The 13,311-nt window shown below is 42.8% G+C and overlaps 1 protein-coding gene across 6 annotated transcripts; it reads right to left on the reverse strand.

Moving 5' to 3' along the window:
• Positions 1-107: 107 nt before the first annotated feature.
• Positions 108-13,096, reverse strand: Nak (Numb-associated kinase). Of its 6 annotated transcripts, none has more exons than XR_010436093.1 (9): positions 12,442-13,096; positions 10,124-10,257; positions 9,925-10,058; positions 9,122-9,674; positions 8,398-9,065; positions 7,043-7,338; positions 6,353-6,607; positions 413-2,997; positions 108-344 (listed from the first exon to the last, which is right to left on the reverse strand). XR_010436093.1 is itself a non-coding variant. In XM_064681161.1 (8 exons), the coding sequence occupies exons 1-8, from the start codon at positions 12,587-12,589 to the stop codon at positions 605-607; spliced, it is 4,581 nt and encodes a 1,526-aa protein (XP_064537231.1). In that variant the 5' UTR covers positions 12,590-13,096; the 3' UTR covers positions 108-604. The 6 variants fall into 6 exon arrangements, 4 of the variants coding, with proteins under 4 accessions (XP_064537231.1, XP_064537247.1, XP_064537255.1 ...); XR_010436094.1 differs by having other exon boundaries at positions 108-347; XM_064681161.1 differs by having other exon boundaries at positions 108-2,997.
• Between the last annotated feature and the right edge of the window lie 215 nt (positions 13,097-13,311).

Below are 13,311 nucleotides of genomic sequence, written 5' to 3' on the forward strand. Positions count from 1 at the left end.
ATTCTATATAATTCATTTGCAACATCTGATCAAATGTGCTACAACTAATTTACAGTTTATTTTTTGCACTAAATAACAGCTATAATATTAGTTATATATCTTCTGCAATTTTTAGGTTAGCTGCTGTATTATTATTTTTTGTTTTTTTTTTATCGGAGTTTTGAGCTCTGGTTTTAAAAAATGGCCAGAGAAATACTATGCTCAAAAAATACATGATCTGCGCTTGGAACGATGTATATATATGTTCTATATATATGTATATGTATATGCGTATATCTCTACGTGCTTGGAAGTTCATTGCTTGTGTGTGTGTGAGTGTGTCTTTGTGTTTGTAACTGTGGCGGCTGCTGATAAAAGTATAAAAAACGCATAATTATAGCAAAATCAAATAAAAAATAGAGTAAATACGCACACTGAGAGAAAAGTAGAAGCCAATGCCAATTTTTAAAACATTATCTCAGTCTACACTCTGTTTTATTTTTTTTTTATAGGAATTTTCCACGCGCACTGATAACAGCGTGCCGATAAGCACAGCCACGACTGTAACCGGGTGGGCCCGGTCTCTGTCGCTCTCTCCTGCTCTATCTTTCGCTCTCGCTCTCACTTAGGAGAAGAGATTGTTGCGTCGCTTGAGCGAACCAAATTTCTTTTCGGCCTCGAGCAGCATTTTCTCCTTGCGGACGACCTCGAATGGAATCGTTTTGGACATGCGATCGATTTCCTGATCCGATGGGAAATCCTCAAAGCTCATGTTGCTGAAGCCCGTCTTGGCCGAGTTCTGTATGGTATTGGATTGAAATTGCGAATTGCGAGTGTTGCCCCGATTCTCATCCTGGCCGGCGTTGGAGACTTTGACATCGTCATCGTCATCATCGTCGTGGGATTGATATTGGAGGCGTTGATGTTTCTGCTTGCTGCCGGAGCTGAGGGATGATGTGGAGCCCAGTGCGGCGGCGCTGACCTTTTTATAGGCATGACCCTTGACCTTTTGGGTTAGCTTGGCCGGCAATGCTCTCACAGCCAAATGGGACTTTTCCTTCTTCGGTTTAATGGTGGACGCTGCCTCGCCGTCTGCCACCAGGTCGGCAGCGCGCAACACCACGGGCTCCTCCTCGTCGTCGGGCGTGAAGTCCGAGCAGCGTTCTTGAGAGATTTGGACAAAACCATTATCGGCAATGGGCAGCAGTGGCTGCAAGTGTGCTGCTGGCGGCGGAGTCGGTGTTGGCGGGATTTGTGCGCTCATTGCGGGCAAGGAAATGCTGCAGGCGGAGCTGTTCGTGGCGGGCACATTCACATAGACGCAGCTGCTGTTCGTGGCGGTGGCCGTGTTGGAGGAGGTTGTGATAGATGTGGAGCTGCTGCTGGTGGTGCTGCTGGAGCAGTTGGGTTTGTGATGGATGGTCAGCGGTTCGGGCGTTTTATTGATTATAATCGAATGATTGATGGTCACAACGGGAGCAGCATTCACTTTGATCACATTGTTGTTGTTGTTGTTGGGATTGTGACTGGGATAGTCGGGCGTGACAACAACACATTTGCGTATTACCTGCGGAAATGGCTCGGAGCCAAAGAGATCGCGCTGCTCCTCCAAATGCTGCTGCTGCTGCTGCTCCTTCGCAGGCGTCTCGATAAAGGGATTAAAGATGGGCTCATTGAACTCATCTAGCTGCTGCTGCTGCTGGGCCGGCTGCAGCTGCTCTTGCTGAGCTGGAAAGTTGGCAAAATTGGCCGCCTGGCTGGCGGGCGTCTCGCCCTGCGCACCCTTCACCGGCGTCGAAGTCCACATTTCGGGCTCGCTGGGCCTGTGCCGCGCCAGCTTTGGCTTTGCCACACGCTTGGGCGGCTTGCCCACGGGCAGCTTAAACGGCGCCATGGCAAACACGTCCAGCTCATCCTCGGCCGGCTCAAGGGGCGCCGCAGCTGGCGCGGATTCAGTGCTGCTCTTGCTCTCTGCGGAGCCATAGTCCAGCTCATCGTCCAGCAGCAGCGGCCGATCGCCGAACTTGTGATCCAACAGATCGCTGGACGTGGGACTCAGCTCATCGTTGACGGGCGCACAGCCGGCGCTGGCATCTCCACTGGCCGCCGCAGCCGCCGCGGCCACCGCTGCGAAACGATCCTTTTTGCGCAGTCGCACCTTGACGACGACCCGGCTGCGCACATCGTCCTCGTGCGTGGTGACGCTCTCGCACTCGGCATGATAAGCCGAGCTGCTGCACGTCTTCACGCTCTCGCTGATGCCGTCCATGTCCAGGGGCAAGGCACGACGCGGCTTGGCCTGGGCCGCATGACGGGGATTCTCATCAAATAGATCATCATCCTCGGCACGCAAATCGCTGGCCGAGCCAATGGAATCGGCATCATCATCGTCCGATTCCGCATTGGCCGCCGCCTGGGCTGCCGCCTCCGCCTGAGCAGCCTGGGCAGCCACCGCGGCGGCCATTAGATTCAGCTGCTGCGCCGCCTGCTGTGCCGACGATGAGGGTCGCTTTGTGGTCGCCGTTTGACGCAGTTTCTTTACAATGGGCAGGTGCGTCGTCTTGTCCACCTTCTGGTAGGCCACCTGCTGGATCTTGTGTATGGTCTCCGGTATGTTGCTCGTCACGATCTGCTTGAAGATGGCCGCCTTCTTGGCGCTGCCTCCGCCTCCGCCGTCGTCGTCGCTGTCCTGCTGAAAGAACTCCGAGTCGGAGTCATCGGATGTGGGCTGATCGTTGCTGCGCAGCTTCTCATACTTGTTGCGATCCTCCAGCGGCAGCTTGACAAAGCCCGACGTGGAGACAGCCCCGCCCCCAACGCCGCCGCCGCAGCCCTCGCTCTCGCGCAGTCCGAGCCCGTCGGAATCGGTTTTCAGGCGGCTTATCAGCGAGGTTTTGTCCTCCTCCAGTGTGGGCGACAGCAGCCACTTGGACGAGCTGGATGAGATCATCGCATTGCCGGCGCTCGCCGTGATGCTGGGCGTGCCACCGCCCGAGGAGCAGCTCACAATGAATTTGGCTGTGAACGAGATCAAGTACTTTTATGCAGTAAGGTAATGAGTTTACGAACTAGTTCGAGTCTAACGTGCGTTGCCTGGATGAATAGTTGGGACACTTGTCCCACGATTAGGTTACACGATACAATATACATATATAGGTGAGCTGTGTGTGAGTGTGTGATTGTGTGTGTGTGTGTGTAAGTGTGTGTTATATCTAGGATTAGTCAAATGTGGCGAAGAGACTCCTCGATGTCATCCTTGGAGCTGTGAGTTAACGATGATCTATGGACACATTGATTACGGGGCTATGCACAGGGCGCTACATCAAATTTGAGCTAAGATTAGAGCTCTACTTTGAGTTCATAATTAGTTAACTACTTAACCGAATTCCCGTATGCTCTACATTGTTTCTGGTCTATGGTAAAATATTTTTAAAATTCTCAAATATTATTTTTGTACAAGAATCCTTCAAGTACGAACATTAAATACCCTACATATAAGACATCATCTCATTTGTGAAATATTTAATCTGAGCCAATTATTCAGATAATATATAGAAGACTGTTCTTCAAATAACTTCAATTTATCTGTATTAAATCGTGTCTTAATTGTAATACTATAGAAAGTTTAACATAATACAATACATATTTTTTGAAAGTTTTGTTAATATAACCCAAAGAACAAACTAGTTTTTGTTAATAAAAGAATTCTATTAAAGTTATACGATCTGGAGAATATATATAGGAAATCTTTTATAAAAGAAAAGTTATTCATACGAAAAAATCTATTTCCTATCGCAGATGCCTTCGACCAGGTGCTAGGGTTTAAAAATATAATATTTTTAATTTTTAGTTTCTTAAAGTAGATTAAAACTTGTAATTTGTTTAGATTTTAGATAGTTTTGCCCTGTGCATAGCCTTTGGTGTTAGTAAATAGTTAAATAGTTCTCAATCAATTCCCATTTAATTTTAAGTACAGTGATCGCTCGCAGACTAGAACACTTTTTAACTCTAAAAGCCACCTTTTTCTCACACCAAAAAAAGCAGGAAAATAATTACATATGTATAAATCTTAAAAGACTTATATTAATTTTAAGTATGCCATGTGCCAATTTTAGTATATATTTTTTTAAAATTAGTTATTTAAGTTGTTTGATTTTAGACTAGAAAGTTTTAAGGCATGGAAAAAGGCAATTTCTAAGTGTAACAATTAAATTTACGAACGAACGATCACTGGCGCTCTTAAGTTAGCTAATTAAATTTGTTTTCGTTTAATTTTCTTTTGTTTATTGCATTTGAAATCGGGTTTAAAAGGCTGCTTAACGTTCATACAATTTTATCTTTGTTTTGTTTGTTTTTTTTTTTAACTTAAATTAACGCTCCGCGTTTCTGGCTCTTCCAACTTGTTACATATATAAATATATAGTGCTTTCATATATGTGTGTGTATATATAGATATATATCTGTCTGATAGTTTGATTTGCTTCGGCTAAATACGTGTTTGTGTCTATCATAACCTGACTTTTGTTGCTTTCATTGCGCTTCATTTTTGTTCTTGTCCATTTTCTAAATATACATTTCTTTGATTTAAAACTAGAATTTTGCTCTTTGGAATAATACTTCAAATTGTTTTTTGTTTGTAAGTTAAGTATATGTACAAGTATTAACAGGTTTTCATTAAATAGCTAATTGAACATTTGTTTTAATTGCTGCTGTGGTCGCTTTTAAAGGAACGAAAAATCTCTCATTGCATATGGACTTTTATTTAAATATTGTCTAGCATTGTTTGGACATTGATTGATTATTTAACAATAGTTCTGCATTCAATTTGATTTGTTTAACTTCTGCCACATCCGCAGCGAACGCAGCTTTACGCGAACTTGGCAAAGTTGGGATAGGCATAAACAATGAATTAAAGAAATTTATTAAATTAAAATATTCTCGGATTTTGAGCAAGCCCTAATTATTAATAATCTTTAGTAATTTAGCTTAAAATCTTTAGAATTGCACGACTTGAGTATTTAAATTAGTTTAATTAATTTATGAATTTAATTTTGATATGCAGCAAATAATTACTTAAACAACATTTGATTTTTGATGATATTTTTAAGATTTTCTTTAGCCTTAATTTAATTTACAAAACACGCAGACACAGAGCACATGATAAATTACAATAGGTAGACCCAGAGATGAAGTATATGTCGAAGGGCTTCAAAGTGAATACAAATATTTTTCAATATTTTCAAATTATATTCTTAAAAGACAATTGTCAATAGCTGCGAAGCTCTGTTAAAGTAACGTAAACATTTAATGTTAGTGCTTTCACTAACATTCGCTCAAGCTGTTATATTACCTTAATCAGCTTGAACATAATATTTGCTGAGATAAGATTTCACAAGCATTTGTCAGGGCTGTTGCTTTAACATTAGGTTTGCAGTTTCACTAACATTTCTTTAGCGCTGTTACATTTACATAACAGCTCTAGCTAACATTTACTCTAATTAGCAGCCATTAGACATATACTACATACATATATATTGCAAATTTTACAGTATATTATAATTGAAATGATGTTTAATTTGTTTTTGGTTAATTTAAACCACAACCACTAATTACTTTAAATGTTAATATAGTATTACTAATAATTGTTTCTCTAGCATAGAACCAGCACCAAAATTTGTTTGTTAGAAGCGCTTAGATTTGGAGTTGAAGTTTAGTTTAAAGTAAAGTGAGAGACAAATTAGTTCGGTCAACCCATTTGTCTGTTGTTTGTCAAATATTGATGTTACATAATAGAAATATATGTATATATACAACAAATGTAGATCCCGAACATTTGTTGGTTAGTATTAAGTGCAATTGAATATTTACAAAAGAAATATAGATAAATTATGTATATATATAGAACACTTTTAAGTAAGCTTTGACAGGAGGTTTGTCGCAATATGAGGATCGTCGTTCGATCTATGGCACACTACACTCTCTCCCCCCCCCCCCCCCCTTCCCCTTCTCACATAGGTACCCCCTCTGCCTCACCCACTCCCAACTCTCTCTCGCTCACTATCTTCAATCGCTTTCTGTTAGACTATTTTAGAGGATCTCTCTCCCTCTCCCTGTTGCTGTTGTTGTAGTTGTTGCTGCTGTTGTTGTCGATGTTGTTGCTGTTGTTCTTGTTGTTGTTGCTGCTGTTGATGTTGTTGTTGCTGTTGTTGTTGCTGTTACTCTACTGTGGATGGGTATTTTAGACTACGTCTACGTTCAATTCACTTTCACTTTCTAGATCGAGAGAGATTGAGAGCAACAAAAGCAACAATCGAGAAACTAAACGTATTTCTGGCTTTGCAACATTAAGAATTTTACAAATTTCATGCTTTACCTCCAGTTTTGCGCAACGAGCTCGCCTTCTCGCGCAGACCCGGCGGCAAACTGAACGGCGCCGAGCCGAACGGATCCTCAGCCAACGCCGCCGGCGGATTTGGCGACACAGCAGCCGCGGGCGCTATTGCCACAGCCGCAGCCGGAGCCGGAGCTGTCAAGGCAACCGTTGCGCTGGCTCCCGCCGCCGGAATCGCAACATTCTGCTCCGTGGGCGTCAGTGTCGACGTGGTGGACGCGGACTTGGCCGTTATGCCTGCAGAGGTAAGGAATCATAAGTATCTTTATAAATAAAATAGATTGTTCTGATTGATGACAGCCCGAGCCATCAGGGCACCGGGTAACGAAACTTTTTAAAATTCCACCCGCAAAGGTGAAAAATGGGTGGAAACGGTTTTATTAAACCTTTCTGCACATCCCTAATTAAACCATTTTTTTCCGATTTTGAATAATCCACTCTGGATCAGAAAATGGACTTTTTATAAACGGATTGAATCTTTTATATTTTGGTTATCATTTGAACCGATCGAAAAATAGGTGGAAATCTAAAGTAGTTAAGCATTTCTTGCTTATATTCTTTCGGTTTCTAACTTATTTTAGACGCTCTTCCTCAAAAGCTAATGGAAAGTTTCACATTTTATGAGAAATATTTGTTAATAGATTTATTTTATGTATTGTATTATATACTCACTGCCTTGGCTGCCGCGCTGGCGTATTTTGTCGAACTCGGCCTCGAATATGTTGTCCTCGGTCATTTGACTGAACGGCTGCTCCTCCTCGAACGGATTCCATGCCTCCACGCGCTTGTCCATGGTCTGCCGGGCCAGCTCGTTGCTGGACAGCGATGTGGCTGTGGCGCTGCTGCTCGCATAAATGCCCGGATTGGAGGCAGCGCTGGCCAGTGTCACATTCTGCGGTCCGTCGCCCGACATGGCAATATTATTGTTGAACGGCGCCAGGAACTGGCTCGTCTCATTGGCAAAGGTTCTGCGGTGGGCGCAACAAAATAGTGCATTATGAGTGTACGGAAATGGAAGTGAAAATTGAAGATAAGCCGAAGCGAAAAGCAATTAAATGAAATGGTGAAAACACGCTTAAGCTTACTTTTGAATACGCTGTAACTTTTGAAAGCGTTAAAAAAAGGGTATAATGGCAACAGTCAGTAAAAAGCATACAGAACAAAGTTATTTCTTTGCTTCGATAGCTTCTCCAATTCCTTCCAAATTGGAATGCAATATCTCGAATATTATGTACAGATCTATAATATTTCTAAGGGCCTGAAATATGTACTAATGATCGAACAATAAGTCCAGACAAAACAAGTTTATCTTTTTGCTTCGATAGCTGCTTCAACTCCTTCGATAAATATCGATTTTTAATCGAGATTTTTGAGCATAGATTGTAGAACTTAACAGCTAGAGCTACCAAATTGGAATGCAATATCTTGAATATTATATACAGATATATTATGTTTCTAAGGGATTCAGAAATATTCTGAAATATGTACTATAATGATCGATAGATTCTTCAACTCCTTCGATAAATATCGATTTTTAGTCTAGACTTTTGAGCATAGATTGTATAAGTTAACAGCTAGAGGAACCTAGGGGTAAATTGGAATGCAATATCTCGAATAGTATATGCAGATCTATAAGAGTTCACCTTTTTCTCTACTCCTCCCAAAATTAAATATTTCTAGGAATTATGGTCTTAATCTTTGATATATACACACATTTAAATGCTATATTTATGCCTTCAGACGTTACTTGAGAATCAGATTCAGAATCAAATGTGGGAATAGAAGAAGCACATCCTCCGACTGTGGGGCATGATCATAGCAAATGAACTATGCTGCTGTCGCTGAGTACAGGGTATCGCTGGGTTTTTTATTGACTTTGTAGCTGAGCATCAGCGACATTTGTAGCTCTTAGGGTTTAATGAGAGAACACAAGCAAAAAGTGGGCAAGTGAAAGCAAGAGAAGAGCAGACACAAACAGATAACCAAAGATGTGGGCCAAAAGTCTGGCAGTCAGTCGTGGCACTTACTTGTTAAAGGCCGAGGTGTCGCTGACGTTGCGCCGATGGCCGCCGCTGCTGGCGGTGCTCGATTTGGGCGGTGTTAGCATGTGCTTGGTGGGCGTGCCCACGGCGGCCGGCAGGGACAATTCATTGACCGATGTGTCCGGCAATTCGCTGACAGCCTCGCTGGCAGCAGTTGCTGTTGTTGTTGTTGTTGTTGCTGCTGCTGCTGCAGCTGCAGCTGCAGTTGCAGCTGCCTCATTAAACGGATCCGGATAGACGCTCGACTCGAACAGGCTGTTGACAGCTGCTGGCGCCGTTGTGCTGGCCGCTGCAGCTGCTGTTGCCGGCACAGTTGCTGCTGCGGCGACGGCTGCGACAGCTGGCGGCGCGGCGACCACCGCCGGCATAGCGGGAAAATTCGCCTGAAATTGCTCGACGACGGGCTGTGGCTGCGGCGAAGTGATGCTCTGACGCGGCAAAGGGCTGGGCGGCAGACCCAGACCTAACGCATTCTGGACATGCACCGAGGTGGAACCTTTGGGCCGGGAACGTGGCGCCACACTGGTGCCTGCCTCCACTAGGGACACGTTCTGCTGCGGCTTGGCTGCCTTGGCGGCGGCTGCACTGATGCGTTTTGCCTCGGACTCAAACGGTGGCACCAGCAGCTGCTCAAAGTTGGGCAAGGCGGATTTCTGCAAAAGCGAAATGAATTAATTTTCCAGTCTTTAAAGGGAAAGCAACAACTTACGTGCAAATTCTGCACGGGATTCTCTTTGCCCGCCAGCCGGAAGGCGACCTCGCACACCTGCCAAATATTGGGACGCCTTTCCATGTCCGTGTCCAGCATATATTTGATCAGCTGATGTACGCCGCGCGAGTATTTCGAGTTGTCCGGTATGGCGAACTGTCCGTTCTGTATGGCCAACGTGCTCTCGCCAAAGGGCAGGGCAAAGAAGCAGAGCTTGTAGAGCATACAGCCGAGTGCCCAGATATCCGCCTTGGTCGTAATGCTCTTCCCACTGTACAGGTCAATCATTTCGGGCGCACGATACGAGAGCGTTGTATACTTCTGTATCTCCTCCTCGACCATGGTGACACCATGCTGCTGGGGATTCAGAGTTTTCGCCGTCGCCGAACCAAAGTCACAGAGCACAAAATTGCCACCGTCCGTCTGCAGGATATTCTCCACCTTCAGATCCCGATGTATAATGGGCGTTTGGCAGTAATGCAAACGGGAGACCGCCTCGGCAATATCACAGAAGATGGTTAGCACTTCCGGTTCGGTGAAGCCAACATGTAATCTGCGGAAAAATAAATTGTTTTTAATAAATGTAATTGATATGCAAAAGTAACTGTTGTTAGAACAACTAACTGCGCTTGCGAGGGAGTAAGAATAAATGTCGCTTGGGAGCTACATTCAATTTTCTGATTATTTTCTATTATTCTATTATCTTAAAGGTATAGCTTTCCTATCTTCCTGAGGGATACTGAGCTACATGTTGTTCCTTCTACCCATGAAAACAAATAAAATTGTGTGTGGACTATACTCACCTAGCATTCATCATGGCCAGCATGTGATGCTTGCAATATGGCATTAGGAGCAGCACCTCGCACACTCCGTTCCCGGTGGGCGTAATGCTCGAGTCCACATAGCCGATGATGTTCTTGTGACCGCTCAAATTGCTCTGGGAAATCGATAGAAGCAGTTTAGCAAATGGATTCAATGAGTTTTATGTTTCGCAATGCTTACGGCAATTTGTATCTCACGCTTGGCCACGTTCAGATCGTGCTCATTGTTGACGTACATACGTTTCAGTGCGTATTTATTGGCTGATGCACTGCCTCCGCCATTGCCACGCGCCAGAAAAACCATGGCAAAACCACCTGCAACGAGGGAATATACATACATTAGCCATTATTGTAAATTTATATCAAGCGCAGAGTCTAGACAGCCGACAGCTGGGAAAACAACACCAACTGGAGGCCAACAGGCACCTAATACACTTCAAAATACAAAGAGTCTAAATACTAGGCTGTTGGATTTGCATTTTCCATGTTCGACTAAAAATAGGCAAAGATATAAACTTTATATTGATGAAAACTTTACATTTTTGAAAACTAAATGAATATTAATGACAATAACAGTTGGTATAACATATAACACAAATGTTAGTAACAGCGAGCTGTTCAAATGTGTCTGTTAAAATTCAAAATGTAAGCGTAACAGTTGTCAGAGAGATACGAAAAAAATTGTTACATTTATAAATTAAACTCAAAGTATTTTGTTTCATATTCCTTTAAATGTGGTTATTCCCCGACATTTGTATATTAAAAATGTAAATAAATCAAACCTTATCTACAGTTGCCTTGGCTATGCAAATTAAGTAGTGTATATTATCATTTTTCAATAGAAGTTTTCAAGAACAAAAAAACGTCGTTAATGTTAGCATATACCGCAACCCCTCCCCGACCCAAGTAGCGCCACCCTCGCGACTTTGGAGCCACTCCAATGAACGATAAAAAGCGACGTAATATACATACATATGTACATACAAATGAACATAATAGGTACATGTGTACATTTGTACAAAACTATTGAAGGTCACGTACAACTACAACTACAACAACAACAACAGAAACAGCAGCAACAGTGACAAGAATAATAAAACTTACATACATACATATGTATGTACGTTTGGGGGGTCGAAACCAACAACAAATACAATAACTGTAACTGTAGCAGTCAGTGCTCGATTTTCGTTCGACTTTTTAGTTGGCGTTTGTGAAATTATAACGTCAAATGTTAATCAATGCTGAAGGTTGAGCAGCGTAAATCAACGGCCAACAATAACAATGCACAATTGTAATTGCAATTGTGACGACTCAGCAAGAGAGAGAGAGAGAGAGATAGATAGAGAGAGTAAATCAACTGTGAAGTGGATTTCAAACGTAAAGCGAAGACGAAGAAAGACAGCGACAGGTGTGGGCATTCGACGGGGTAGCGGCAAGTGCGGCAAACTCCTTATGTTTTAGCTCTTACAGTTAGTCATGCAATGTATTTTTTGTATGCAAACGAGTTGGCAACTCTGGCAATTGATAGGCAACTGAAACAGCAACAACAACAACAGCTGACGCCGACATTCTGTGGTCAACAGCAACAACGGTGCCTGCCAAGTTGCAAAAATAGCCAAAAACAAAAATATCAATAACTGTAGCCAAGTAAAAGGTGAAATGTCGGCTCCACGCACACAAACACACACACACACACACACACACACACACATGGCGAAAGGAAAATAATAAATGCAAATAAAATATCTGGCAGCTGTTGAAAATAGTAGCAACTATTTGCCAAGCACTTGACAATTGAGGGGCGTTTTGCAGCGCAGGATATTATTCACTTCAAATCAAGGACATTCGCAAGATATCACTGCGCCTTGCCTTGAACAGTGTTGCCCATATATTAAAAAGATAAAAAAAAAGTTGCCAAAAGAAGCCAGACTAACTTAAAAAGTGGCTTAAGGTCCGAACAATTCCAATTCAGTTAAATTAACTAATCTAATAAATGAATAATTGATTTTTTAATCCTAGCCTTTTTTTCTCTACAGGCTAGGAGTAGCTATAAAATGGCTAAAATGGCAACATCGGGGCTGAACTCTGCCTTTTGCAAATGACGGCAATTACACTACGGCATAGTTTCAATGTGTGTGTGCGTGCAGACCGGGAATAGAGGAAAGAATAGTTCTTGCTTTATTGGCTTGATTAATGTGCATAATTGATTGAATTTCTATTAATTTGTATAGTAGAAAAGTAAAGTGCCAGTTTCTTTGTGCTCCGATGCAGCACGCGACAAGTGGCGCCGGCCGAAAGGGGAAACGCAGCTGTTTACGCCCCACATTAAAAGAAACAGACTATGGCATATATATTTTTTTAATTTTTTATCTAATCTGACGCACTGGCTACATGCTTTAAATCAGGTGGCAACAATTTGTGTAATTCTCTACGCACACACACACGAACATCTGATAAACCAGCAACTCCCTCCCTCCCCCCCGCCCACACACTCACCCTCGGCCAAGACATCCTCCACGGTGACCGTGACGCGTCCGACTGTGAAAACCTTGCCAACGAAACTGTTTGTCTCCTTGGATGAAGAGCTGTTGTGCGAGTTTTCCAATTTCTCATTTCTGTCGAATTTCGACAGGATTTTCTTCATTTTTCAATTTTTACTGTTGTCGTTTACTGCGGTGGCAACAACGACGTCGACGGCAGCTGTGTGTGTGAGTTAATCGCGTGGGCGTTTGCCAACGATGGGCGTGTCCACCTGGCCGCTAGCCGTATAATTTTCTATTTTAATTAACTTTTGTTTTTGCGTAGTTTTGTGATTTACGCTGCGCTTTTTCGCATTTGCATGGCAGCGATACACATACATGCATACACAAGCACTCGCACGCACACACACACACACTCACACACACTATGGAAAAAGAAAGTTGTTCGATTTTCCTGCCTTACACGTACGGGTTTTTACGGCAAGCTATTGCTGCATAAATTCTATGATATTTGGTATTATTTACTATTTATTAAAGTTGCACATTATTGTTGTCTATATACACAGAATCGCGGAATAACTATTTACAATATTTGCAGCACAAAAATAAAGCGAACGAATTTTAGCTGCAATTAAATTGGATTTCACTAGCTGTGCAAGGTTGCCAGCCGATAAAAAAAAAATTAGAGGTGTGCGCACGCTTCGCCAGTCGGCACGATACTAATGGGACGCATAACAGCGTGCATGCGTGAGGCTGTTGTGTTAGCATAAAATGTTAAATGTTAAGAGCATGTTAAAAGTATGTTAATACTGTGTTGAAAATATGTTAAATAATAACATTTCCCAATAAATTTTGCCTGGCATAAAAGTTTTAACGCTTTTAATAG

Source organism: Drosophila montana, unplaced genomic scaffold, assembly GCF_035044405.1.
Source record: "Drosophila montana isolate Dmon_TW-CO22-7 unplaced genomic scaffold, ASM3504440v1 contig_1407_1, whole genome shotgun sequence".
In the NCBI taxonomy this organism is placed as follows: Eukaryota; Metazoa; Arthropoda; class Insecta; order Diptera; family Drosophilidae; genus Drosophila; species Drosophila montana.